This window comes from Cynocephalus volans, chromosome 14, assembly GCF_027409185.1.
Source record: "Cynocephalus volans isolate mCynVol1 chromosome 14, mCynVol1.pri, whole genome shotgun sequence".
Classification (NCBI taxonomy): Eukaryota; Metazoa; Chordata; class Mammalia; order Dermoptera; family Cynocephalidae; genus Cynocephalus; species Cynocephalus volans.
In genome coordinates this window covers 50,657,472-50,684,053 of record NC_084473.1, presented here as the reverse complement: position 1 = coordinate 50,684,053, position 26,582 = coordinate 50,657,472, and the positions used below count along the sequence as shown (strand labels likewise).

At 36.5% G+C, this 26,582-nt stretch overlaps 1 protein-coding gene across 3 annotated transcripts in view; it reads left to right on the top strand.

Moving 5' to 3' along the window:
* Positions 1–3,569: 3,569 nt before the first annotated feature.
* Positions 3,570–26,582, top strand: part of PSME4 (proteasome activator subunit 4) — an 86,664-nt gene continuing 63,651 nt past the window's right edge. Inside the window, exons 1-3 of one of the 3 annotated variants that reach the window (XM_063077580.1) lie at positions 3,570–3,821; positions 19,694–19,834; positions 20,924–21,040. In XM_063077580.1, the coding sequence (XP_062933650.1) occupies positions 3,580–3,821; positions 19,694–19,834; positions 20,924–21,040 (500 nt within the window). In that variant the 5' untranslated portion in view covers positions 3,570–3,579. Of the gene's footprint in view, positions 3,822–6,185; positions 6,342–18,195; positions 18,389–19,693; positions 19,835–20,923; positions 21,041–26,582 lie in introns of those variants that run through there. The other 2 variants (XM_063077583.1, XM_063077581.1) reach the window with 2 other exon arrangements.

The following is a 26,582-nucleotide window of genomic DNA, read 5'->3' as shown; positions in this document are numbered from 1 at the left end:
TCTTGCAAGGTCCTGACATAACAGCGAAGGTGAGAACAGAAACCACATGAGGCCTTGGCGGGATCTTGTACCTGACCCATAGAAACAGACCCCACATAACTCACATCTCCTGCTCTCCTGCTTTTCACCTCCCACATTCCACTCCCTCAAGCCTTCCTTTAAAAACCCCTCAGTTGGGCCGGCCCGTGGCTCACTTGGGAGAGTGTGGTGCTGATAACACCAAGGCCATGGGTTTAGATCCCAATATAGGGATGGCCTGTTAGCTCAGTGGGGAGAGCATGGTGCTGACAACACCAAGTCAAGGGTTAAGATCCCTTTACCAATCATCTTTTAAAAAAAAAAAAATACCCTCAGTAAATGTAAATCTTTGAGATGGGATAGCCTACCATCTCCTTCAGCTGAATATATCTGCTTTTCTAACACCAACCATTTGACTTCTGGGTTTTTTTCTTTCCTTTTCAAGGGGGTGGGCAGCTGGATCTGAGTCTGGTAACAAACAGACTAGTCCCCCAAAGAAATTTAAGGTCTCCCAACTTTCTCACCTGGAGGCACTTCAAAGAGTTTTCTATTATATTTCAGAAAGGATACCAGGAAGAGACTTCATGTCTTTTTGCTCCAATAATTTTTTCAACTTTTCCTGTTCAGATGTCTGCTTCCAGGGAGCTTGACATCACCTGGAATTGCTTCTTTGAAATCTTAAATATCTTAAATCCAAACACTTCTGTTCTAGTTCCCTTGCTCAGGCTAATCCTCTCATATTGTCTTTGTACCTCATCAGTGTCTAAGTCCGTTGACCTCTCTAATCTCCCTATCAGCTCTCTACTCTCTTCACTTAGACTGCAACAACTTAGACTTTAACCACTCTCTTTCAAACATTCTCAACTCAATTATGTCTATTTAGAGAATTTAATGAGATAATGTAGGTAAAGCACTAGCAGAGAGAAATGCTTAGTAAGTGGTAGCTAACACCACTAACATAAATAACATTCTCTTGCCGCTTTGTCATTCTATCATGCCAGCTTGCATGTCATACAATCCTGGACTGACAAATATTATTGGAGAAAATCACTAAATTGTGCAGACAGATGGTAGAAGATTCATACTTCTTAACAGCCAAGCCACTCTAATATTTCTCTAATCAGTTTCCTGAATTTTGAGACTACTCTAACCCTTCTCCAATTTCCTCAAATCTACTTGCCGCTTCCCTCATAATTGTCATTCTTTTGTCTTCATGAGAAAAAAATAGAAACCATCAGAAAGAACTTCTCCAACTTCCGGCACCAAATCTCCAAACCTTTCTGCATTTGTAGTTATCTTTTCTTGCTTTCCTGTCTGACAATGGAAATACAATCTGGTTTATTGCTAAGGGCTAAATGAATGACTTGACCCTCTCCCACTCTCTATCATCCTTACCCAAATTTCTTCAACCTCTTTACCCACTGGCTTCTTCTCACCAGAATTAAAACATATTTAAATATATCCCACCTTCAAAAATCCCCCTTTTAAATTCCAGATGCCTCCTTATCTCTCCGCTGTTCTTCCCACTCAAAATATTTTTAAAGAGGTTGTCCATATTTGCTACCTCTATTTATTCACTTCCCATTTGTCCTTTGTCACCATAATCAGATTCCCATTCCTACACTCCACTGAAACTGTTCTTATATACTTTCTCAGTAAACCCTTCATCCAATAAACTCTTCACAGGTTTCATTTCATCTGACCTGTCAGCCATCTTTGGTAGGATTGATTACTTCCTCCATTTGAAGGTTTTAGTAATGCCCACTTTCCTAAAACTCCTGCTTCTGTGACTGCTTTTTTTTTTTTTTTTCTTGGTGGCTGGCCAGTACAGGGATTGAATTCTGGATCTCGGTGTTACCAGCACCATGCTCTAACCAACTGAGCTAACTGGCCAGTCCTTTGACTGCTTCTTGTGAATACTTTGTGGTTTATTTCCCCCCTTTCTGTCCATCCTTACATGTGGAGGTTGTCAAGGTCCTATTCTTCTCATACTGTATATCTCATTTCCTTCTACCCATTTATATGCTAATCTGTACCATAGTTTAGATTACTCTCCTGATCCATATGTCAACACACTTACCCATCCCACAGGCATTCTGCCTCCAAAGCTGTTTCTGCTGGGCTCCCTATGTCAGTGTCTATCCAGCTTTCCAAGCCAGAAATCTAGCATCGTCCCGTCTCTTCCCTTTCACTCTTCATATTCTACCAACTATCAAGCCAAGGTCATTCTGCTGAAATAGCTCTCAAATAATTTCAACTGACATCCAAACCATTATATGTCACATCTTAATGGGTCCTCTAGTTCCCAATCTTTTCTGTTCCAATCCATTCTCCACACAGAGTGATTCTTCAGAAATGTAAATTCTATCATGCCACTCTAAACTCAAAAATCTTTCAGAAGTTTCTTGTCTTTAAGATAAAACTCTAAATTTTCTTCTCAGTTTTATTTCTCCACTCCCCTCTCTTGCAAACAAACTTCAGCCATTCTGAACTTCTTTGAATTCCTAGAAAACAAGCTTGTAGCCTCAGAGCTGTTCTCTCAGCTGAAATAAACATTCTCTTCCCTTCTTTTTCTAACCGCTTTGCACTCAACCCTTACAGGTTAAGTATCCCTTGTAGGAAACTACCAGACATCCCTCCCCTCCAGTATGAACTCCTCTTGACAGTTCCCAAGGCATCCTGCACTTATCTAGCAACTAAGAGCACTGCTTTGTAATTCACTAGTCTATATCTCCGCTTGACTGTAAATTCCTGGAGGGCAGAAACTAGGTGCTCTTAAACTTTCCATTTCAAGGGCCCAAACAGAGCATCTGACACAAAAAAGTTTTTCAATTACTACTTGTTCAATGGAATCTATTTCCTTCGATGGCGGCCGGGAGGATACCAGAAACTAGGGGACTTAAAGGGATCAGAGTAAAAAATCTGTAAGAATAAGTGGGATGGATACAGGGTGGATAGGCTTTTCCATAAACTCTGGTAGCCTAGATGCAGGGGTTACTCGGCATGGGGGGACCAGGGCGACTCCGTGGCTGGAGGCTACAGCGACGACGGCCTCTCGAGGGCTGCCATAGGGAGTGCGCGACCCCAGGCGAGTCAGGACAATAGCTTGGAATTCGGCCTCGTGTTTCCAGTGGGACAGCCTCGCGCTGGGCCGGTGAGGCCCGAGGGTGGTGGCTTTGGAACCGAGTCCACGGCGAGGAAGGTGCGGCCCCGTGGGCTCCTGCCGCCGCCGCTCCCGCCTCCTCCGATGCCGTCGGCCCGCCCCGCCCCGCCCCGGAAGTGACTTGAGGCCCGTCCGGAACCTCTGGGCCCGGCGCTGCAGCGTCACCAAGCCGAGCCGGTGCGGGGTGGGCTGAGTGGCCGCTGCCGCTGCCAACGAACCGGAGACCGCGCAAGGCCCAACAGCGCGCCGGCCAGGAGAGGGGGCCCAGCGGTCGGGCCGAGGGCGACGGGCAGTGGGCGGCCCCGGGAAGACGACGACGCGCAGGAGGCGGAGCCCGGACAGGGGTGGGGGCCGGGGAGGGCTAGGGTGGGAGGGGGTGGGGGGGCGTCCCTGGGCTCATGGAGCCGGTCGAGCGGGCGGGAGGCGGGGAGCCCCCGGAGCCGGGCGGGCGTCCCGGACTGGGCCCGAGGGGCTTCGTCCCGCAGAAGGAGATCGTCTACAACAAGCTGCTGCCCTACGCCGAGCGGCTGGACGCCGAGTCCGACTTGCAGCTGGCCCAGATTAAAAGCAACCTGGGCCGGGCGGTGCAGCTTCAAGAGCTGTGGCCCGGAGGCCTCTTCTGGACCAGGAAACTCTCCACGTAAGTGTGCCTGGGCCTACGGGACGGGCCGGGGGCAAAGGCTCAGTGGGAGGGCGTCGCGGTGGGGGGTGGGAAGGTCGCTCTTTGTCCGGACGGCTGGACCATCAGCTGTGTCTTGGCTGGAGCCGTCCCCGTGCAGTGGTCCCAGAGTCGCGACGAGTCTGTGAAGCACTCAAGCCCCCTTCCTGCCACTTTCTTACGGGGCCTCGTGGTCTTCACCAGCCCTCCACAGTTGCTTCTCCTCAAGGGTTCGGAATGTTGTCTTCCGACCTGCGGGGCCCTGGGGAGCCGGAGGGCCCCGGGCCCAGAGGGACAGAGAAGAGCCATCCCCTAAGGTCCTCCTTGGACTTGTGCGCGTGGGGGAGGCGCGGCACAGAGGATTCGTTTTTGCGGGAGGAACTCCTGACTTCTCGACTTCTCCCCGTGCTTCCTCCGGCTCTTTCGTCCCCTACGATCCCTGCCTCCTTCACATCTGTCTTGGTTCGCGTCTAGTAACTTTCTAAATGGAAGGAGGCTGTAGGGAAACTTGTGAATATTGCTTTTTTGGGCTTGCTCAGTCTACGTGGATTTGATTGAAAAGACTGGTTTAAAATCAGCCCTCAGCTCATTCTTGGGCTGTAGAGATTAGACGTCAGTGTTGAGAATGTTGTCTTAGAACCCGAGGAAAGTGTATGTTGCACCTGTTGTGACATTTCCCTTGGAGAGACCATTACCATACTAAGGAAAATAGGGAAGAGCTGTCAGGTTGTCCAGGGCGTTATTAGTATCAGGCTTGTGTTAATTTTCGAGTTGTTCAGATCAACATAGATTACCTAAATCAGTTTCCGGAATTCTGTTGTTGCTGCTGTTCTTCTGCATAAATTAGTTTCAAACAATAGTGTCAAAGTAAAAATACAAAGGGGAAAAAGATTAGAGACGTTATTTCCTAGATGGGCTTCTTCACTGTCAGAACTTTTTAAAGGAGAATTTTGTTGTATCTTGTTTTGGTTAACTGTACATAAAATCTGGTAGCATTTGGGTCTTCCTGCATGTGGGGATGGATGGATGAACACGCAAGACATAAGTCTCTTATTCAGCGTTTACCTAAATCTGCCGAGTGAACTGGGTGATGACTCAGGGTTTTGTAATGCAATAAATAGTCTTCTTTATATTTCCTCATAGGATGGTTCATATCTGCCAGTTATCAAGTGGCCTCTGATAAATTTCTCATCTCCTCTTGGAGGGTGGGTGAAAATAATTACCTTTTTATTTAAAAGGAAGAAAAACTAGAACATTTAGACTTTGCCTTCTTCAAAGAGTGACCATAAAATGTCAAGGTTAACAGCCCTCCTTTTGACTGGAGTATAAAGAAGTTTGTGGTGTTATTTATCCATAAGAGAAGTGGAGGAAAAAGGAACTCAACAGGGAGAAGAACCACTTTTAGTCAAAACAGAAGAATGTTTTATAAATGATTAAAAATCAAATGCATATTCAAGTGAGCCTCCTATATGTTTGTGTTACTTAGGCACAGTAAAAATAAAGTTACTTTGTCAGTTTCAGTAATTCCCCATTTTAATCACTTGTATTAGTCTTGTCGAAGAATACTATTCTGGGGGACTAAAACGGCTCCTTTCAGGTGCATAATATATAAGTATGCCAGTGTGTGGAGGCATAGCTGGTGTTGATTTATGAACCTAGAACTTCATAGGAATAGTTAAGCATTGTTTTTTGAAGCATTTATTGTTACCAAGTTTGGTAAATTAGCATCTAGAGTTTTATTATTGTTTTGGCTTGTTAGGTAAAAGTAGTTCATACCTACAAAGGACTGAAATGCAGTGGAGACAGTGCTTGGTGTTTAGGGTAGGATTGTAGTTAGATGGTTTAATACCTGTGAACTCATAACCATTTATATCTAAATAATCAAGAAATTCTATGAGGTAGAATGTTATTTTGGAATGGTGGTTAAATGCTGGAAGCCGGTTCCTGGGATTGCAACAGGAGACATTTTGAACTTGGTGGAGCATGTTGTGATCGTGGGTGTGTTTTTTCTCCTAAGTCATGTTAAGGTGACCTGTTTATAGTTGAGCTTGTTTTTTAAGCCTTGTGTGTTGCATAAGTTAACATTTAAATAATGCCAAATGTGTGAGGATAGCTGAGTAGTATCATATTTAAATCTTGGTAGAAGAATGGAAAGTAGTAATGAAAATAAAGTCAAGATTCTACCACTAACTCTGCAACCGTGGGAAAGTTACTTAATCATGTATTTCAGTATTATGAGTGAAATGAGGGAGTTGGACTAAATAATTCCTGAGAACCATACCTGCTCTGGTATTCTATGGTTTTATTTATTTTTCTTCCTGTTGGTCTTCACATAAGTCCTTGAATCTTTCTGCAAGGACCCTTTGAGTAGTTTGTAAAGTACTAGAAGTAGTTGCATAGGTAAACTACATTCCTGAAGAAGACCAGAGTATAAATGCTGTTCAGAGGCACCGGAACTGTATCCCCAACTAGAAGTGTACACCCCTAATCTGGGCATTACAGGTATGTTTGGGGTCGAGTTCTGGTTTGGGAGGTACTCGGGTTCTACATTTGGCCTCCCTTTTTGACTTTTTAATTTATTTTAATAGTTTCAATCCATTTTGAGACTTGCAGGTCTGTTTAGCATCTCTGAAGCAAGGTTATTTCTGTGTATTTTCTTAAATTGGCCCTGTGGGGCTGGCCGGAGGCTCACTCAGGAGAATGTGGTGCTGATAACACCAAGGCCCCAGGTTTGGATCCCATATAGGGATGGCCGGTTTGCTCACTGGGTGAGCATGGTGCTGACAACACCAAGTCAAGGGTTAAGATCTCCTTACTGGTCTCATCTTTAAAAAAAAAAAAAAAAAAAAGAACTGCTTGTTCAAGAGATTGTGTGATATAATCCATCACAGGGCAGATTTTTAAGAAAGGAGAAAACAAATTGGAGAAAGGAGGAATAAACTAGTGGTCTTTGGAAAATGGCAGTAAAGACAGATCATGGAGATTGTAAGTGAAAGGTATTGGCAGATAGTTTCTAGGGCCATGTAGAGAACGTAGGGAGTTGAAGAAAGGTAATCTTATAACTTGCTTTTGGTCCCCTTGCCCTTCTTTACCTTTCATGAGAGGCAGCAAGGTTTAGTTAGAACACCTCAGTTTCTATCTGGCTTTGCCACCAACTTTATCATCTTTTAGCTTTAGAGTTGTCCTTCAGAAGATGAGAGTTTAAACTATTAGTGATTTTTGAAACTTAAAATTTAGTAGTGGAATGTTTTATAAAAATGAAATTTTAAATACAAGATTGAATTCCTCAGGCATATTTAAAACCCCACTGATTTTTTTTTTCCTACAAGCTTACCCCATCCATAATCATTTCTTTCTTTCATTTTAAAAAAAAATTTTTTTTACAGAATTTATTTTTTTTTTTTTTTTTTTTTTTTTTTTTTTTTTTTTTTTTTTTTTTTTTAAAGATGACCGGTAAGGGGATCTTAACCCTTGACTTGGTGTTGTGAGCACCACGCTCAGCCAGTGAGCGAACCGGCCATCTGTATATGGGATCCGAACCCGGGGCCTTGGTGTTCTCAGCACCACACTCTCCCGAGTGAGCCACGGGCCGGCCCTTTTTACAGAATTTAGATTTTAGTAAAGTATGTGGGTTTGGTGTAATATGAAGCAAATTTAGATCATTTGTTACAGTGACATGATATATTCTGTAAATTACTGCGTATTATACTGTGGAATCATTTCATTTGCTAATTAAACCTTATCAGTTTTCTCCTTACTACGTTTCCAGGATGTATCTCTAAGGGGGAAAAAAAAAACACAAAAAAACCCCCAAAAGCCAGCAATACCAATACCATTATCAAACGTAAAAAAAACCTAACATCCCGTATCACTTTGATCAACTTCATGAAGTTCTGCTTCTTTACAGAATTTGTAATTTTACTTCTGAATTTCCACTTCGTTTGCATTGTTTTGTCTAATGTTTACCATAACTAGACTTCATGGACAGAGATTTAAAAAAATAACTCATTAATGAACATTTCCATATTGTGACATCTTTCTTTTCTCCTTCTTTGGAGATTTAGACTCAATCCTGGGGTAACAAGTATTCTTTTGAGTTACCTCCATTTTAAAAATGAAGACACTGAGGCTCATATGTTAGTACGTAGTCATAGGTTAATACAAAGTAGTAGAGGCAGGATTCAGTTTTCTTTGAACACATTTTTTTGAATGTCTTGTGTGGGCTGGGCACTGTTTTTGGCATTTGGGATATATCAGTGAAAGATTTCTGCCCTCTGGAGGTTAGAGTGTGCTCGTTAGTGTACTGTTTTGTTCATTTAGGACAGACCAGGCAGGGTTGTAGCTCCATCAAGAAATTTGGGGAAAGAAAATATGAATTCTAAATGTATTACTTAAAAAAAAAAAAAAAACCTCTTATTCTGACCAGTGTGTTTTAATGCCTTACATTGAGGCACTAAGAAAGGCAGTTAGGAAAAAAATCATGAAACAGTAAGTACCATTCAATGTCCTTCTGAGATCTGAATGTTATTTAAAAACAGTTTTCCCAGGTATTCTTGCTGCAGTGTTGTAAAATAAAATTGCACTTGAAAATACATGTTCTTAATTGAAGTGGAGGCAGATTTTTATTGTTTATTTGGGGAAGTTTATTTATTAGTAAATAAATGTACAACTTCTAAAACAGTTTTTCTCATTGTGGAACTTGGGAATTAACTTTTCTCTATTGTGTGAAACTCATATCTAGTGAATTCTCTTCCCCCACTTTTTAATACAAAACCCCAATCTGTGTTTCTCTCTAACCTTTGTAGAAAATTAGATCAGTCTCATTCTGTGTGAACAGCAAACTGAGAGCATGGTAACAAAAGCAATAGCAAGCAAGTAACAACAGCAACAGAAAACCCCTGCATTCATTGAGACCTCCACTGGAATGTTAAAAGCAGTACATACTATAAATATTCCCGTTTGGAATCTTGAGGTTGGCTACTTCCGTATTTGGCCTACACTTAGCATTTCTTCCCTTTTAGTGCACTCTCTCTTAATCCCTTGTTCATGCTTCTGTATTCTTTGTGTGCATATCCTCCCTTCTCCTGCGAGCATTTTTGAGAGCAGTGTCTTTCATATTTACCTCTCCCTCCTCTCTAACTTCAGCATTTAGTACAGTGGTATATACGTTCATGGGTACTCATTAATATTAGGATATGTTCCTTATAAACTAAAACATACAAATCTAAGGAATTGTTACTTTTGCAGTCAATATGGAGAAAATGAGTCTGGGATGGTATCCATTTTAATGCTGGGTTCAAGAGAAAGAATATATTTAACCAAAGAAGTGGAGGGAATGAATACTTTGGTTGAGAAAGACAATGGTGTGTTTCATAACCCAAAGGGGGTATGCGGGAGTGGGATTTAGCAAAGTAAATTAGAGAAGAAAGCAGATTATATTGATTGCATCAGGGAATTTGACTGAGACTTTAATTTTTAAATAAATCCATAATAATTTTTATGATGAAATATGTAGTATTACAAAATTTAGATTATAGTTATTGCAATTTTCTGATAGATGAACCATAAAATTTTAGTAGTGATCATCTCCTTTTTATGCTAATTTGTCTGTTGAATCACAGTACCTAGATTCTAAATTTTTGAAATTAAAAGTACAGTAAAGGCTTTTTCCTTTCCGAGAAAAAACTAGCACGATTGCAGCTGTGAAATGGGTATGAGAATAGTATTGTAGTGCAAACAAGTTGAAGATTGCTTAAGAATTATTAAAATGCTTTATAATCTTCTAATGATGGACAGTCTGAATTGGAATGTATTAGTAATTTTTGACCTGTTGTATATATATGGGTGTTTCCTTTCATTTTCTGGTGATTTTCTTTTTTAAGCCAACAATGAAGTAGACGTTTTTAGAACAAGAAATTATATGAAAGCAGTCTTTTGCATGTGAGTGTGTATATTTTCAGGCATATATTCTTTTCCTTATTTCTCTACTCAAATTTCATTTGAATGGAGTTGGCAATTTTTGGCAGATTCTTGAATAATTTAGTTGGGGTAGTTTGTGTTCTGAGGGAAGGAATATTACTTCCAGAGATCCTAATAAATAAAATGTCAAATTTCTGTAAATGTGTGACAAATGGAGGTCTCTGTTCTGTGTATGTCAGAAGAAAAGTTACTGTATAACAAATTCAGGAATGATTTAGAAATGTAATTTTTAGAAAAATTATAATTTATCGGGTAGAGTTATTTTTAAGACCCTTTCACTTTGGGTTTTTTTGTTTGTTTTTGTGGGGGCAGGATATCTCAATCTTTCATCTATATGTTCATGTATAAGTGTATTGCATAATTTTCCAAATTGTGGGTCATGACCAAAGGTTGTGAAATCAGTGGTAGGTTTTGACCAGTTTTTGTTTTGTTTTGGGTAACTAGACTAGAATCATTAGAATGCATTTGGAAGAAGTAAGGGTGAATGTTTCATGACCTTTTTTCAGTGATATAATATATGTGTGTATGTGTGCTGGGTTGTGATGTATTCGTTATTATGAATTATGGCAAAAAAAATTTGAAAGCGGCTGACTTAACAAGTTTCTTTTCTTTTCTTTCTTTTTTTTTTTTTTTAAAAGATGACAAGTAAGGGGATCTTAGCCCTTGACTTGGTGTTGTCAGCACCACGCTCTCCCAAGTGAGCCCTATATAGGGATCCGAACCTGCAGCCTTGCTGTTATCAGCACCATACTCTCCTGAGTGAGCCGCGGGCCGGCCCTATTAACAAGTTTCTTTCTGTACTTCAGATCATATAATCACTGCTATTGAGATATAAGGACCCAAGGGTTGAAAATGAAAAGGTACAATGTCAGTAACCTGGGCTGGCTGGTCAACTCACTTGGGAAAGTGTGGTGCTGGTAACACCAAGGTTGAGGGCCAGCTGCCAAAAAAAAAAAAAAAAAAGGGAAAATAATTATCAGTAACTTGAGGGATCTTAGTAGAATCTTATAATGTGCCAGCACTATGCTAAGTGCTTTACATTCATTATTTCATTTAAGCGTCATAATCCTGTGAACTGTAGAACCTAATTTTACCATGGAAGAAATGAAGCTTAATGAGGTTGTCTTTGTCTGGGCTGCTGTAACAGAACATTATAGACTGGGTGGCTTAAACCATAAACATTTATTTCTCTCAGTTCTGGAAGCTGAAAGTCCAAAATCAGGGTGTCAGCATGGATGGCTTCTGGTGAGGGCCCTCTTTGTGGCTGATAGACAGACAGCTGCCTTCTTGCTATAGCCTCATTTGGTGTGGGGGAAGGGAGGAATGGAAGCAAGCTCACTCTGACTTTTCATATAATGTCATTAATCTCATCATGAGAGCTCTGCCCTCAAGACCGATCACCTCCCTAAAACCCCATCTCCAAATACCATCATGTTAAGGATTAGGGGTTTAATATATAAATTTTGCGAGGACACAAGTATTCGGCCTATAGTAGAGGTTGTGTTATAGCCATTTTGCCTGATGTCTGTGGAAATCTTGCTCTTAACCACTGTGTCTATTTCCAGAGGAAGGAAAGCTTGTGAACTACAATATGCTGAAACTTCAGTGAGTGTTGTCCAACCTGTGGTGGATGGGAGTAAAGAGAAGTATATAACTCTGATCTCCTTGTCCATTTAGAGCATTCCATCAGATGTACTATACTTTGTAAAGTTGGATAGACCTGTATTTTTTTAGTGTGTTTTAGAAACCTCTGTGTTTAAAAACCAGTTTGCTTAATGGGGTTGAATACTTATTAGTTTGAAGTTTTTTGGTTTTTTTTTTTTAAGAATTAGTCCTAGTGAGCTATTTGTAATTATTTAATCCAATGTATTCCTGAATATACTTGTACATTCAATTATTTGAAAAATATTTCTCACAGTGTTCACCTTGTTTCATCTCTGGTTAAAACTGAGGGTTAAATAAGTGTACAGCACTATCCCTTTTTGTTAAGTAGCTTTCAGTCATCTAAGGAAATAAAATAATGTATACATGCATAACTATAGTATGAGACAGATTGTGAAACATACTCAAGTTTGGTACAGACTGTTAAGGAGCAAAGAGGACAGATAGCAGTTTTCATTGGGAATGAAGGAAGACTTAATGATGGAAGGAAGTCTTAAAGGATATTAGATAGGCTTCCACAGATCTGAAGAGATAATTCACATGAAAATAATTATAATATACAGTAAGCAAACTTCTTAAAATGCATACCTCATAACTAATTAAAGAAATATAAGTTGAAACGTATTAGTATTACATTTTGAATGATTTAAATAGATTTTCAAAAGTGTGTATTCCATTCAGTGTGCTAAAGTCCAGTGGTTCTCAAAACTGGTGAGACATTGGAGAACTTATTAAAAAACAACTGGTATTCAGAATCCCATTCCAGAACAGTTAAATCAAGAGTATCTTTCATGTACATTAATCAGTTGTCTATCACCATAGCCTTGTGAGGAAACCCAGGTTTTACAAATACACAGAAGATTACATGACTTACCCAAGGGATTGACATAGCGTGGTTTGAATTCTCAGCAAAATTATAGAACCATGCTGCTCTAGCTTGCTTGGCTATGGTGTTGAAATACTCTATCTAGAGTTGATTATGTCGGGAGTTGCAAAGCTAAAATGGAAACATAAGACATTCTCCACTTTAGATATATATGTAACTTACCTTTGTTCCATACCAGCAGTTTGGAATTAATATCCTTTGTGTGTTGGGGGGGCGGGGGGGAGAGCGCTTATATTTTGAGGTTGGGTTGCCTATTCAGAGTATAAATTAAGTGATAACACAGCTTTCTGGTCTTTGACGGTCAATGATCACTTAATTTATGATGAAAGTTTGGTTAAAAAAAAGAATCACAAAACTTTATTAATACTTCATTTATCCCACTGCTATATATTTAGTTTTCTTGGTGCCCAGAAACTCGTATCTCATAGCTGGTTGTTTTCTTCCTATCTGATTGTGAGTTCTTTGCCTAAAGGAGGAACTATTCGAGTCATATTCTTGTCTTATATGTGTGATTTGCTCTAGAAAAACATTTTGAATAAACAGGTAATTGAGTGAAAAGAGTAAGACAGGTGGGTTTATGAGAAAACCTATCCTTTTATTTGTTCACTCACTGTTTCTAACAGTGAGAAACTGTATCTGGATTTTTAATATTATATGTAATGATGAGGGACTTAGTCCTGGAATAAAATCAAAGTAGTCTATTCCTGATCCTTTAGTTTTCTCTGCAACTTTTGCCTCTGTTATTTGATGTTTCTATTTGGTGTAAACTTGGGAAGAGAAGGAAAAAGGCTGGAACTGATGTAGATACAACATAGTATATATTTGTTTTGGGTGGGCTCGGTAGTTGAAGTTACTCTCTGAAATTAATTTTTAGGTTGTTTAGAGTTTTCATTGCACATGGTAGGTTTCCTTACTGTAAAATACTTGTCTTCAGATCCCCCTACCGGCCAGCCACAAACAACAACAACAAAAAAACCTTTGTCATTTAATTCCTAGCTGTCAGGTATTAAGAGACATTTTTAAAAGTCCTTATGTCTCACCATTTATTAAAATATTTTACATTTTAGTAAAGTTTTATTATTTTAACATGTAATTCCTGCATGTTTCTTTTAGAAAAATTTCTAAATAATCATTTTGTTGGTACTATGAATGGAGCAGTCTTTCTTCAACCACCATTATTTTTTACCTGGATGTTGTACAGGAAGTCTGTTGATTTCAAAAAAACATATTCTGTAGACTTTAAAATTTAGTCTGCAAGTGTTTTATGTTTCAGTTGATTGTTTTAGAGGTTTTAGGTATAATCATAACATTGACACTATACTTTTAGTTCCACCTTTCCTGAAATAATTACCCTTATTTTTGTTTTCTAGTTCATCCTTTTGATCTACATTCAGAAAAATGTGAAATAGTAATGGTGAGAATAGTCATTATAGTCCTGAATCTGATTTTTAAAGGAAGTGCCTCTTGGAGGAGGAAATGCCTTAAGTCTGACATTGACTGTTTAAGATTCACATGTGTTTTTAAGTGATTTGGTTTCTTTTGGTTATACTTCCATTAATATTTTAAAATTTACAATGTATTATAATCAGACTATTTGGCCAGATTGATTTCCTCATGTTAGAATTAAGTGAGGCTTTCTTTGTGGCTTAGTTAATGACCAGTTTTTATAGGTGTTCCCCAGAAGATTGAAAGGAAGACAGTTTCTGTTTACTCAAAATTTTTATGTCTTTTAAGTCGTCTTTATTAATTATATAATTCAAATTACCTTTAGTCAGAGTCAGATTGAAATGTTAAAATCTCACACAGTAATTGATTTTGTTGCTATGTTATTTTCGGCACATGATGTTTTTAATTTTCTTTGTCAAGACTGTGTAACAGGTGGTATTGTGTACTTTGGTCAGCAGGTATGTAATGTCTGAATCTCTCTTTTTGTGATATTAGTAGCCATCTTACATCATTAGAGATTCCAAAATGGTGATACTTAAATCTTTCATTCTCTGCTTATTTGCTGGAATTCTCTTTTTTTTGGGGGGGGGGGGGTGGCTGGCTAGTACAGGGACCCGAACCCTTGATTTTGGTGTTATAATGCACTCTAACCAGCTGAGCTAACTGGCCAGCCTCTTGCTGTCATTCTCTAAAGATCTTTTCCTAATGAACTGTTGTTTATTCTCTAGGAGTAGCAGGGTAAAGCTTGACTGTTTCCCTTCATTTACCAGTTTTTAAGATAATAACTTTGTCTAGCTTTCCTCAAAGATGTGATCTTTGAGGTTTTGTTTTGTTTTTATATTTTTTATGAACTCAGTGAATTTAAACATACATATCCATTGCAGTTAATTGTCTTGATTCATACTCTTCTTATTTTTGGCTGGTAAGAAACCTGTTCAAGTTGGCTCTTTTGTTATGACTTTAATAAATAGTCTTTGATAAGAGACATTTTTATTAAGATAATAGTAGAAATGCCTAAGTATTGATAACCTGATTTTAAACATTAGTTGTTCACAATTTACAGTAGATGTTTGCTATGAAATGTTTTTGTTAATTTTAATTATAAAAATAATGCCTGTTTACAATAGAAAAGTTTGAGTCAACTGAAAGGTATATAAAAAAAATGAAAATTACTCAATTTTGCCACCCAGACGTAACAAGGCGTTTGCTTTATCTCTTTTTTCTTGCATGATTATGTATTTTTATTTACTTACAGTAGTATTTTTTATCTGCTTTTTAAAAAATATAATATGTTTCATTCCATATACTGGTAAAAGTTCTTTGAAAACGTAATTTTAAATGACTGCATTATAGTCTGTAGGAGTAAATCACAATTTAATAGAATAGGCCTTTCTCTTATATTGGACATGTGGATTTTTTTCAGGAAATTTTAAAAAAAAATTTTATTACATATGTGCATTGAAAATTTTTGACCTTTTGACTTTGATATTCTGAATTATTTACTTAGGACATTTTGCTAGATGAGGATTTTTAAAAGGTGCATAAATACTTTCCATGAAAATAGGTAGTTTAATTTTGGCTTTTTAATTTTCAAGCTGAAAATCCATTTTTCATTTTTTTGGGCAGGACTACCCAAAATAAAGCATTTATATGAGGATAAATCCCATTGTTAACTATGTCTTATATGTTTTAAAATTACAAACAGTTTTAATGTTGCTCTGAAATAATGTTACTTTAACTTTATTTATTGATGGGTATAGTTAGAATCTTAGAAACCCATTGATTGCCTTAAAGAAAATAACTGGTTAATGACAAAGCTTGTACTGAAAACCAGTATTTTTAGCTCCTAGTCAAGCTCTGATTTTTAGTTTATTTCAATAGTGTTGTATAATTCTGTTTTTTTTTTTTTTTGCTTTAAATATACTTGTATAGTAAACTACCTTCACAATATATAGTAGAAAAAATTTTGATGGTATTACACATTCTATTAAATAACTACTAGTCCTGGTATGTCACTGTCTTTCCTGAGATTGAAAGTTAAGGCATTTGATAAATACACTATAAGGTTTTGAGGAAAAAGCAGCTGGAAATGCTTTTATATTTATCTTTTACTTTTTTTTTTTAACTGTCTTTTTTTTTACTCCTGTGGGAGGATAGAACAATGATTTGTCATCTGTATATTGTAGATAGTTGAGAAATATTCTATTCAAAAGTTCAACCATGACAATTACCAAGTTTTCAAGTATTTTGAGACACCTAATAATAATTTTTACCCCTAAAACTTAATGTGAAAATTAAATGGCAGAAGGGAATAGGTCACATGTAAATACAGTCTATAGTAGGTTTTTTTAACTTAAATAGTTTAAAAAATGAAGATTGTTAGTTTTCACTCCAGGAATTTTTTTTCAATTTCCTATTTTTAAAAAACAGCTTTACTGAGATTTAACACTTGCAATATTTTTGATGAACTAGGTCTAAGTTGGATCCCAACTGTTTAAAACAGTTATCCTGCATAATTCTGATGCAGTAATCCTTTGACCACCTTTTCTCCCTAAGGATAAATATTCCATTCATGTTTCTTAAATCTCTTTTTAAAAATTTACATGTAGAACTCTTTCAGTAAAGTGTGTTGATTGTGCTAGTTTTAAATGTGCAACTTGGTGAATTTCTACATGTATATACACTTTGGAACCACTACCCAGATTAAGATGTAGAATATTTTCAGCACCGTATAAAAAGTTACTTCTTCCCAATCAATACTCCCTCCCCAGAGATAACCACTGCTTACCTTTGACACCATTGATTAGTATTGTCCATTCTTTTTTTTTTTTTTTTTTTAAAGATGACCGGTAAGGGGATCTTAACCCTTGACTTGGTGTTGTCAGCACCACACTCACCCAATGAGCTAACCGGCCATCCCTATATGGGATCCAAACCCGTGGCCTTGGTGTTATCAGCACCGCACTATCCCGAGTGAGCCACAGGCCGGCCCAGTAGCTTTCTTTTAAATTTGGCTTCTTTTGTTCAAGATGTTGAGTGTGAGGTTTATATGCATTTTTGTACATGTCTTTGGTTGACATATGCACTCATTTGCACATATATCTGGAATTGGGATTGCTGAGTCATAGAATAGGCTTTTGTTTAGCTTTACTAGATTTCAAGCAGTTTTCCAGGATGGCGGTCACCATTATATACTCCCACCAGCAACATATGAAAGGTTCTGTTGCTTTAGGTTCTTACCAAACTGGGTATTGTTAGGGTTTTATATTTTAGCCAGTCTGATGGGTGTGAAGTAGTACCTTACTGTGGTTTTAATTTGCTTTTACTGAGTAATAATGATGTGAGTATATTTTACTAATGAGTATTTGATTATTAGTCATCTGGTTGTTATCTTTTGAGAAGTGCCTGCTTTTTTGCCGCCTTCTTATTGGGTTATGTCTTTTTCTTATTGATTTATAGGAGTTCTTAATGTAATTCGGATATAAGCTGTTTGTCAGATATATGTATTCCAAATACCTGACTGGGCTTTTCACTTTTAATGGTGTTTTATTGTGAATACAAGTTCTTAATTTTAATGAAGCCCAATTTATTAATTTTATTTTTATGCTTAGTACTTTCTGTGCTCTTTAAAAAAATCTCTTGGACCACACTTTGAGAAATGCTGAGATAAGAACCACTTGCGGTTGGCAAGAAACTGAGGGAAATAGATGATTTCTGGGAATCCCCCTAAAATCTTTAACTTTGTCAGCAGCTCTAGGCCTTCTAGGAATCCCCCAATTAGTCTCTTCTTTTTATAGTATTAAAATTTGGTCTTTGCGTATTTTATGTCTCTGTTGTTAAACACACAGTTGTCAGTCTACTGCAGTGAAAGCAATCAATGGGTTGTAGCTAAGTTGTTTCAGTGGCTTAGAGCAGTAATTCTTTAATTTTTTCACAGAAGTATCTTAAGCAAAGGGGAGAGTGATTGCATAATTGGGGGGTATCTGGACTCTTCTCAAGACCGGAAGCAGCTGTTGAAAGCAGGGAATATTTCTTCTGTTTTAACTTTATCTTAAAAATGTGTGCCAGTGTTTAGGAAGATAGTTTGTTTTCATTTAAAATAGCATTCAAATTATTCTAGCCTTTACTCTTAAATTTAGAATGAAATTGAGGGAGGCAGAGGCTTCAGGAGTCTGTACCATGTTTATTCAGCAGTCTCAAGTATCTTTGGCAGCCCTGGGCTTAGGGTTTTCATATGTTGTCTTCACTAATCCATTTGCTTTACTAAGTCCAGGAAAGTTAAGAAACATTTGCAGTAATCACTGGTAGAGTCAAAACAAGATCTCAGTCCTCATTGCTCTTCCCCCTATACTATCTGGTGTCATAGTACTAAGTTGAGGTCATGGGATTATACCTTGAAACAACAGAACAGAGCTGAATAAATTCAGAACAGCCTGTGAAAATTAAGAAAAGAGTGCTCTTAATGGACCAAGAATTTTGAGGAATTTCTGGAAGACAGAAAAACAGGGGCCCTAACTTCAGAAGTTAAGCATAAGTTTAATTTGATCTTAGCTGTTGGTGGAGTGCTAAAGATCATGTAAGGAATATTAATGCTGTCTTTTCTGTTGATTTATGTGTTTAAATGTCTATGAAATGACCCTCCTAAAAAGGGTTTATGATTTTAATTATCCATTAATTTGTCCTAAGCAAATTTTGCATTAGTTATTTCTGAATCCTTAAATATGCTGCTGTTCTTGCTTTTTGGGACACTTTTTTCCTAAATTTGCTTATAGTTGATACTTTAGACTACATTGTTTCTCTGAAGTTGAAAAATGAAAAATGTATAATTTTGAGATGAAATTAATTATTTTTGGTAGTAACCTCATTTTATTATAATTAATTCTTGGAAACAGATAGTACAAGTTATATAACTTGCTGTTTTGTTTCAGGATTCTAAGTAAGCCATATTCATTCTTAAAAGATTCTTATGGCTAATGCAGTAAATTATATTTGTACTCTTTTGTTCTATTTACCTTTAATTATGTTGTGATATGCTATTTTTAAGCAGTTTCAGAGAGTTGTTAATAGATCATTATCTTGAATGAGTATTTGCTTAATAAAAGAAGGGGACAGAGGAACTCTTTTCAGGTTACCTATGACCAAAGGCCAATTAAGACCATACAGCAATAAGACAGCAGTGTTTTAATTGGTCTTTAAATGTTGATGAGAACTCAGTTATCATTATAAACCCATTGTTATTAAAATATTACTTATTTGGTAGTCTCTTGAGGAAACTACCAAATAATTCTTTGCTGATTAACAATGAGAATAAATATAAAATAATTAACATCAAAGACATTTGTAATTAAGATGTTAACGCACCTATTTTTTTTTATTATGGTAAAAAAAACAACAAAAATTTACCCTCTTAATTTTTAAGTGTATAGTATTGTTAACTATATATACCTTATTATACAACAGATCTCTAGAACTTTTTCATATTGTGTGACTGAAACTCTGTACTCATCGAATAACAACTCCCCATTTCCCCCTCCTCCCAAGCCCTAGCAAGCACCATTTTACTTTCTCTTTCTATGAGTTGGATTATTTTAGATACCTCAAATAAGTTGGAACCGTGCAGTATTTGTCTTTTGTGATTGGTTTATTTCACTAAAGGTTTATCATGTTGTAGTATATGACAGGATTTCCTCTTTTTAATGCTGAATAAGTCATCGGATTGCATATCCACATTTTCTTTATCCATTCATCCCTCCATGGACATTTAGGTTACTTCCACATCTTGGATAGTGTGGATAATGCTGCAGTGAACATGGGTGTGTCTATAGCTATATCTGTAGCTTTATATAGTGTGTCAAAGGCTATATCTATTTTTCTCTTGCAGGTATATTCGACTTTATGGGCGAAAATTTAGCAAAGAAGATCATGTTCTTTTTATTAAGTTATTATATGAGCTGGTATCAATTCCAAAACTGGAAATCAGCATGATGCAAGGATTTGCCCGTCTCTTGATCAACTTGTTAAAGTAAGTCCATTTCTTATGATTTCTGCTAGGTTTTTTTTTGGTTGTTTGTTTCTTCAGGGTTTTAGGGAATGAGAGCTAAGGGCTATTTGGTAAGAAGACCAAGTCCCAAATTGTCGATCTGGAAAAAGATTGTAGAAAACATTATCATAGGTATAATCGTATGTGTTAATTAACCTTTTAATTAAAATTCCATCTCCTTCATGAAACCTTCTCTTCTCTAGCACACAGTGTAAATGTTGTCAGTTTCATTTATGATAATTATCTTCCCTTATGTAGGTTGTAAGTTCCTTGAGAAGACAGGGATCATATATTCTTTTGCTTATCCCAAAGTATTCAGCACAATGCTGGAAACATTAAGTACTCCATAGATAGTGTGAGAAAGTATGTGAAATTCGTCTACAGCAATGTGGTATAAGTTTAAATGCCCTGTTTTACCAGATGCTCTTTGAGTTTTGAGCAGCAGCGAGAGTCTTGGTATATTGTTCTTCCTAATACAGTTGGCCCTCCATATCCGTGAGTTCTGCATCCACAGATTCAATGCAGATTGAGAATATTTGGGGATAAAAAAGCAATACAACAACGAAGAATAATACAACAGTAAAAAATAGTACAGATTTTATTTTTTATTTTATTCATTTTCTGGCAGCTGGCTTGTATGAGGATCCGAACCTTAAACCTTGGTGTTAAAACAATATAACTATGACCAACCGAGCTAACTATTCTCAAATTTTAAAAATAAAACAACTGTTTACATAACATTTACATTGTATTAGGTATTACAAGTAATTTAGAGGTGATTTAAAGTATATGAGAAGATCTGCTTAGGTTATATGCAAATATTGTACCATTTTATGTAAGGATCTTGAGCATCCTCGGATTTTGGTATCCATGGGGGTTCCTAGAAGTAATCCCCCACAGATAGTGAAGTACCACTATGCATTGTTCTGCCAGTGAGTTGCTGTGAATGGGGAAAAGCAAAACCCACTGTGATGAGCAGCAGTATTTAACTGTTCTCCCTGCATAGTGTGTATGATATACACATATCTGTGCATGCACACACACACATGTATTTTCTTTTCTTCAAATTAGGAAAAAGGAACTTCTTTCAAGAGATGATTTGGAGTTACCTTGGAGACCACTTCATGACATGGTAGAAAGAATATTATATTCTAAGACAGAGCACCTGGGATTAAATTGGTTTCCTAAGTAAGTGTTTGCATTTAAAGTACTACTTTGGGGGCATTGGGGCTTTTAGAGGATTGATCATGACCGAAAAGTATTGGGCTGTTTGAAGTAAACAAGCAGATATACATTTTATTTATTTATTTATTTACTTTTTGGGTGGTTGGCTGGTTGGGGGATCTGAACCCATGACCTTGGTATTACCAGCACCATGCTCTCCCAAGTGAGCTAACCACCAGCCTGCAAATATACATTTTAATGTATTCAATTCTGTGTAACTTGACTCCTAAAACAGTTCATTGTCCTCTTTAAACTATATCTGAAGCTGCACTTTCCCAACATCACCATACTGGCCAAGGAAAGCAAAGAGATTTTTGTTTGAGATCTAATTTTTGTTGGTAGAAGAAATGCACATTTGGCATTCTTTGTAAAATATCCGTGTGTGTTTTGATTCTTCAAGAAAATGAGTGCTTCAAGAACAGGAGCTTTGCTTATTCCAGAGGGTACCCACATCCCAGAGGGCACTCTGTTCTCCATGTTAAAGACTCAGTTTCAGTGATTTACTGTTTTGTTTTTAGAGTACACACTATTCAAATGCACAGTCCTTGGTTTATTTTATTTCCTAGTAATGTTTAGATTATAAATCCCCTGCTGGGTTTTGGCTTCTTGGACATAACTCCTGCCTCTTCACGACCTCTAATTTTTGTATGTTTTGTATTTTCTGAATTTATAGAGTACAGTATAATCGTCTGCCTTCTTTGGTTAATAGTGATTTCAGACTTGACTGCTAAACATCATTTTACCCTGTTAACAGAGGTTCTATGCAGTTGTGATTTAGCTCTTAACTTTTTCAGTCTAAGCATGTTTGGCTTAAAAAGCTCTTAAATTTGTGATTAAGGCTTTTTTTAAAGAATTTTTTCTTCAATTTTTAATATCTGAGTCCTCATTTGTCTCATTTTCTGAAGAGCATTATTTTATATGACTATTAATTTCCTTTTTTGCTTATAAGTTAAATCTTTAATTTCTTTCGCAATCTTAAGCATGTTTACATTATTTCATTATTTCTTGTAGCCTCTCCATTTCAAGTTATTTAATCCTTGATTAACCCTCAGGCTTCACTTAGTCAGCAGCCTATGTTTCTTACCATAGAATTTTTTAAAAATGACTGCAGGTGGCAGATTTTAAGATTTTCAGGTCATAGGTAAGTGGTGAAAGTGAAATGATATAAATGGAAAGAGAAAAAAATGACTATAGGTCATCCTGAACTTAGGGCCCTAATTACTTTTTTTGGACAGTGGTCACAAGTAGAGTAGTCAGAAATCATTTATTTCTTGAAGGTTTCACATGTTAAAATAAGGAAACCCATTTCAACCATAAAAATGGTTGAAATGACAGGTATACCTTTATAAAGGCCACTTCTGTGTGGTCATTAATAAATATCTATGGCTTTCCTCTTCAGTGATACCAGTTCTTTGCCTGGAGATAGTGCCCTGTCAGTCAGTGCTTATCATGTTCAGCCCTGTGTCTTGATACTGTGCTTATCATCTTGTGTCACATAATCCTTGCTCTTGTGGAAACTTTCCTCCTTAAAAGTTTCACCATGGCTGGCTTTTCTTGGGCTTTTGAAGAGACACCATGACTCTGCTAAAATCTCTGCTTGGTTTAAAGCAGTGAATCTCAACTCTAACAGACTCAGCACTTTATTTTGTATTTTTAAATTAACTCTTCAAAAATGAAATTCGTTAATAATAGGACCTATTTATACTCATTACCTGTACTTAGTGACAAAAATAAATTATTTTGTTTTGAGTATTTTCATCTTAGCTGTATTCTGACACATTTTGAAACAGCTGACTGCATGTGTTCATACTATTTTTAGAATACTATTTTTATAATCAGAAGTGAAAGTTCACTTCATTTGTTAACTGTTTGTTTTTCAAATCTTAAACTCATGAGTATTATGTGTTTGTCCTTATTGAAACCACTGCTTTTACAGTGCCGTGCATTTCAACATGATTTTAAAAGCTGTTTCTGTTATTTGGAGCAAAGATTAACTTTCTTCTCCCTTTTCTGCCCCCTTTCTCTTTTCTTCCTTTCTTTCTATTCCCTCTCCTACCCTTGTTTTCCTCTTGTTTTTTTTTTTTTTTTTTCCTTTTCTTTCTCCTTCTCTTTTATAGTCTTTTTTGCCTCAGAGGCAATTTTGACCCTATTCAGTCATCTGTTTCTACTTTTTTTTTTTTTTTTTTTGGCTGGCTGGAACAGTGTTTATACTTTTTAGTGGAGAAAGAATTTGTAGGGTTTTTTATTCATAGCTAAATTGGAAAAGATAATTGTGAACTTGACACAAGCAATATAAGAATTGATTATTGTTTACTTCATAAAAGAAGCATATGAATCTTATGGGCATGGTTTTATTTTATAAAACAATATCCCATACACTTACTGTGAGAGCATATTGCAAGTTACAAATACAGGCAGCAGAGTAATGAAGAGTATTGCTACTAACAAAATGTGGGGGAATTATGCATAGATTGACTTGTACAAATTGGCACAGACAGTTCATATTTAAATTGCTATGTATATAAATTTGATTCGTTATATCACCACTAATTTAGTTTTTGTGAATTGTTTGGTGTTGAAGGTTTACATATTTTCATCATGAATAGCTTTGGCCTAGATAATTCATTTACTATTATTTTTAATTTATTTTTTTAAGTATTTAAAAAAAATATTGTTCTAAGGGTGTCATAGTATAAATACTTTTTCATTTTTCATATTAATCTGCCTCTGGAGGAATTGGATATTTCTTTTTTTTGGTACTTGTTTTTGATAGCATTTGTTTCTCTTTTCATCTATCAAAGGGCCATTTGAATTGGTACTCTTATCTTTAAGATACAGTTAAATTCTTTGTCCCCTCCCCTCACTCACAACATGGAAATGACATGTTTTAGATCTCTGGGGTTTCTTGGCACATAGGGCCACATTTCTGAGCTTAAGTTACTACTAGCAGTTCATGAATGATCTGTAGCTACACAATTTAATTTGATGATGAAATGATGAAAGTAGTTTCTCTGAGGACCTGTTGAAATTTAAAATAGTTTTAAGCTATTTTTATTAGTAAATGATTATTAATATGATATTTGCAGTGATTTTTAATATAGTATTTGAGGAACATTCTGTTTGCTTTTTAAAAAGTGCTACTTTTATTTGGAAATTAGAGAATAAGTGGTAGATTTTTATTAATGATTTTGATAGTGTTTCTTTTAAAAGTTGTTGCTGTGCTACAACGATCTTTCTTTAAAAACTGATCTTTTAAAAGCAATTTAAAACAATACTTCATTCAAAGTGAGCAGGCTTCTCATCATTTAAAGCAATTATACATGCTCTTTTTACATGGGTGCTAAAGATTATGACAATTTCTTAAAATTGTCATAGAGGTATACTTTTTTCTTGAATTTTGATGAAAAACCAGGTTAATGCTGCATCAGTGATGAAGATGTTGCACTGTATTTATACCTTTCTTTGTGGTGAAGTTATCTTGACCCCAATTTTGAGTAAGTAGCTGTGAAGAATGACTACTTGCTAATTTAACTGAGCAGTATTAGATTTTGAAAGATTAGCTTTGAGATAGATGATGTTTGACTAACCTGTGGTGGATTTGTTTAGATTTAGAGAGAGCAAGTAAAACCGACTTCTAGGTGAAGTATTTGGCACATACTTAAGAAAATAAAATATTGTATAAGCAGATACTAAATTATAAGTGGATTAAGGCAGATATATATAGAATATGCTATTGGTACAGTTTCCCAGTTCTTTTATGAAGAACTAATATGATTATTTTAAAGTTAAATTTTAGTCTAAGTTGTCAGGTGAAGCTGGAAAGATTTTTGGCAATGAGCAGACCAGTTTACTATCACCTTGAATATATCATTTGCTGTACATTTTTCTGTCTTAGAAGCTAATATTGTCCTGGTAGTTATATAAGGCCAAAGAGAAAGGAGGCATAAACCCCCAAGTTTATATAAATCCAGTAACTCAGTAACTGGAGTAACTGGAGGCTAAAGCTATTGGCTTTCCTCAGGCTTCTTTGCTATATATTTGGCATTTCCTTTATTAATGTCATCATAAGGAATTTGAGGTCCAGAGAGGAAAATTCAGAGTCAATTGGTTGAAACTGGAACAAGAACTTAAGAACTTGTTGCTTTGCCCCCCATGGATTTGTCACCCCTCTTCCCCTGGGTGACGGAGCTGCAAAGGATTACTCAAAGCCCATCTCTTCTGAGCAGTGAGAAGCCCTGAAGTGGTTAACCTCTCCGGAATCCTCAAGGGAGAGGCATTCCTTCCATTTGGGAAATTAACCCCAAATTGGGGTTCTTTTCCTGCATTTATTCTCCAGCCCAGGAAGTTACAGGAAGAGACATAGGTAGGGTTATAGTTTAATAATATAGGCTGGTAACTTTCAGTGAAACAAGTCAGATGACATTTCATTAAGGCAATTAAGTGGTCCACCCACAAAAGCTTGATCTTAGCAAACATTCTCTTCTTACAGCAATTTCCCAGTATCTTTACATATCAATCAGTAACTTGTCTGTCTTTGAGCCAGCAACCTTGCTGTGTTACAACTCTTTATCTTACAACAGAGACTCAATAGCCTGGGAAAATTTCCTGTTTTTTGTAAGGTCAGTATTTGAAACTGCGAGGCTTTGGAAAACCAGGCCCTGTGGAGTACATTTGTTTTATAGTATACTCCACAAGAACTGGGATGAGAAGTCATTCTCTGCCCTTAATAATAAAGTGGTGGTGGGGGGGGATTATCTATTTTGATGTGATTTCCTGGATCATAAATTAACAGCTACTCAGAGGCAGTAGAATCAATGTAAAAGCAAAATGAGCACAAAATTTTAATTCTGAAGGAAATTGAAAATATAATTTATTTTTGCTAAGTATGAAATAATAATTGTTAACATTTATTGTGTTTAGTTCTGGGCCACATAACTACGTTTTATACATTATCTCATTTAATTTTTGTAACAGCTCTATGAGAAGTAGGTATTATAACATATTGAGGAAAAAATACTGAGCTACAATATTGTACTACTAGGAAGTAGCAGAATTGGTATTCAAATGCAGATCTGTGTGACTCTAAGCCCAAACCGTGAGCCATTACTTGCTCTATTATAGCTTTCTTTTTCGATTTAACATACCTTTTCTAAGAGGAAATAGGGTCTGAGGAAACCCATCCAAAGCTTAGTCACTCTGTAGATCCCTTTTGATTAAAAAAAAATGTATATAGTGTTTTAAATTGCTATCATTTTAGAAGTATAAATTTCCAACAGTTGGAAAGTATGTAGTGATTATTCACTTCCCCTAAAAATTAGTGAAACATAGTCTAGTAGCATCTAGCCTTAACGTTTTATTTTATTTTTAAACAGAAACATTGCTCCCTTCATCTTGAGAGATTACAAGAATCACAAAAGGTCACTATACAGATATCACAGGTTAGAGAGATTGTACCCTTTTCTGGATAAGAGCATAAATCCAATGGTACAGACCTTATATACAAGAA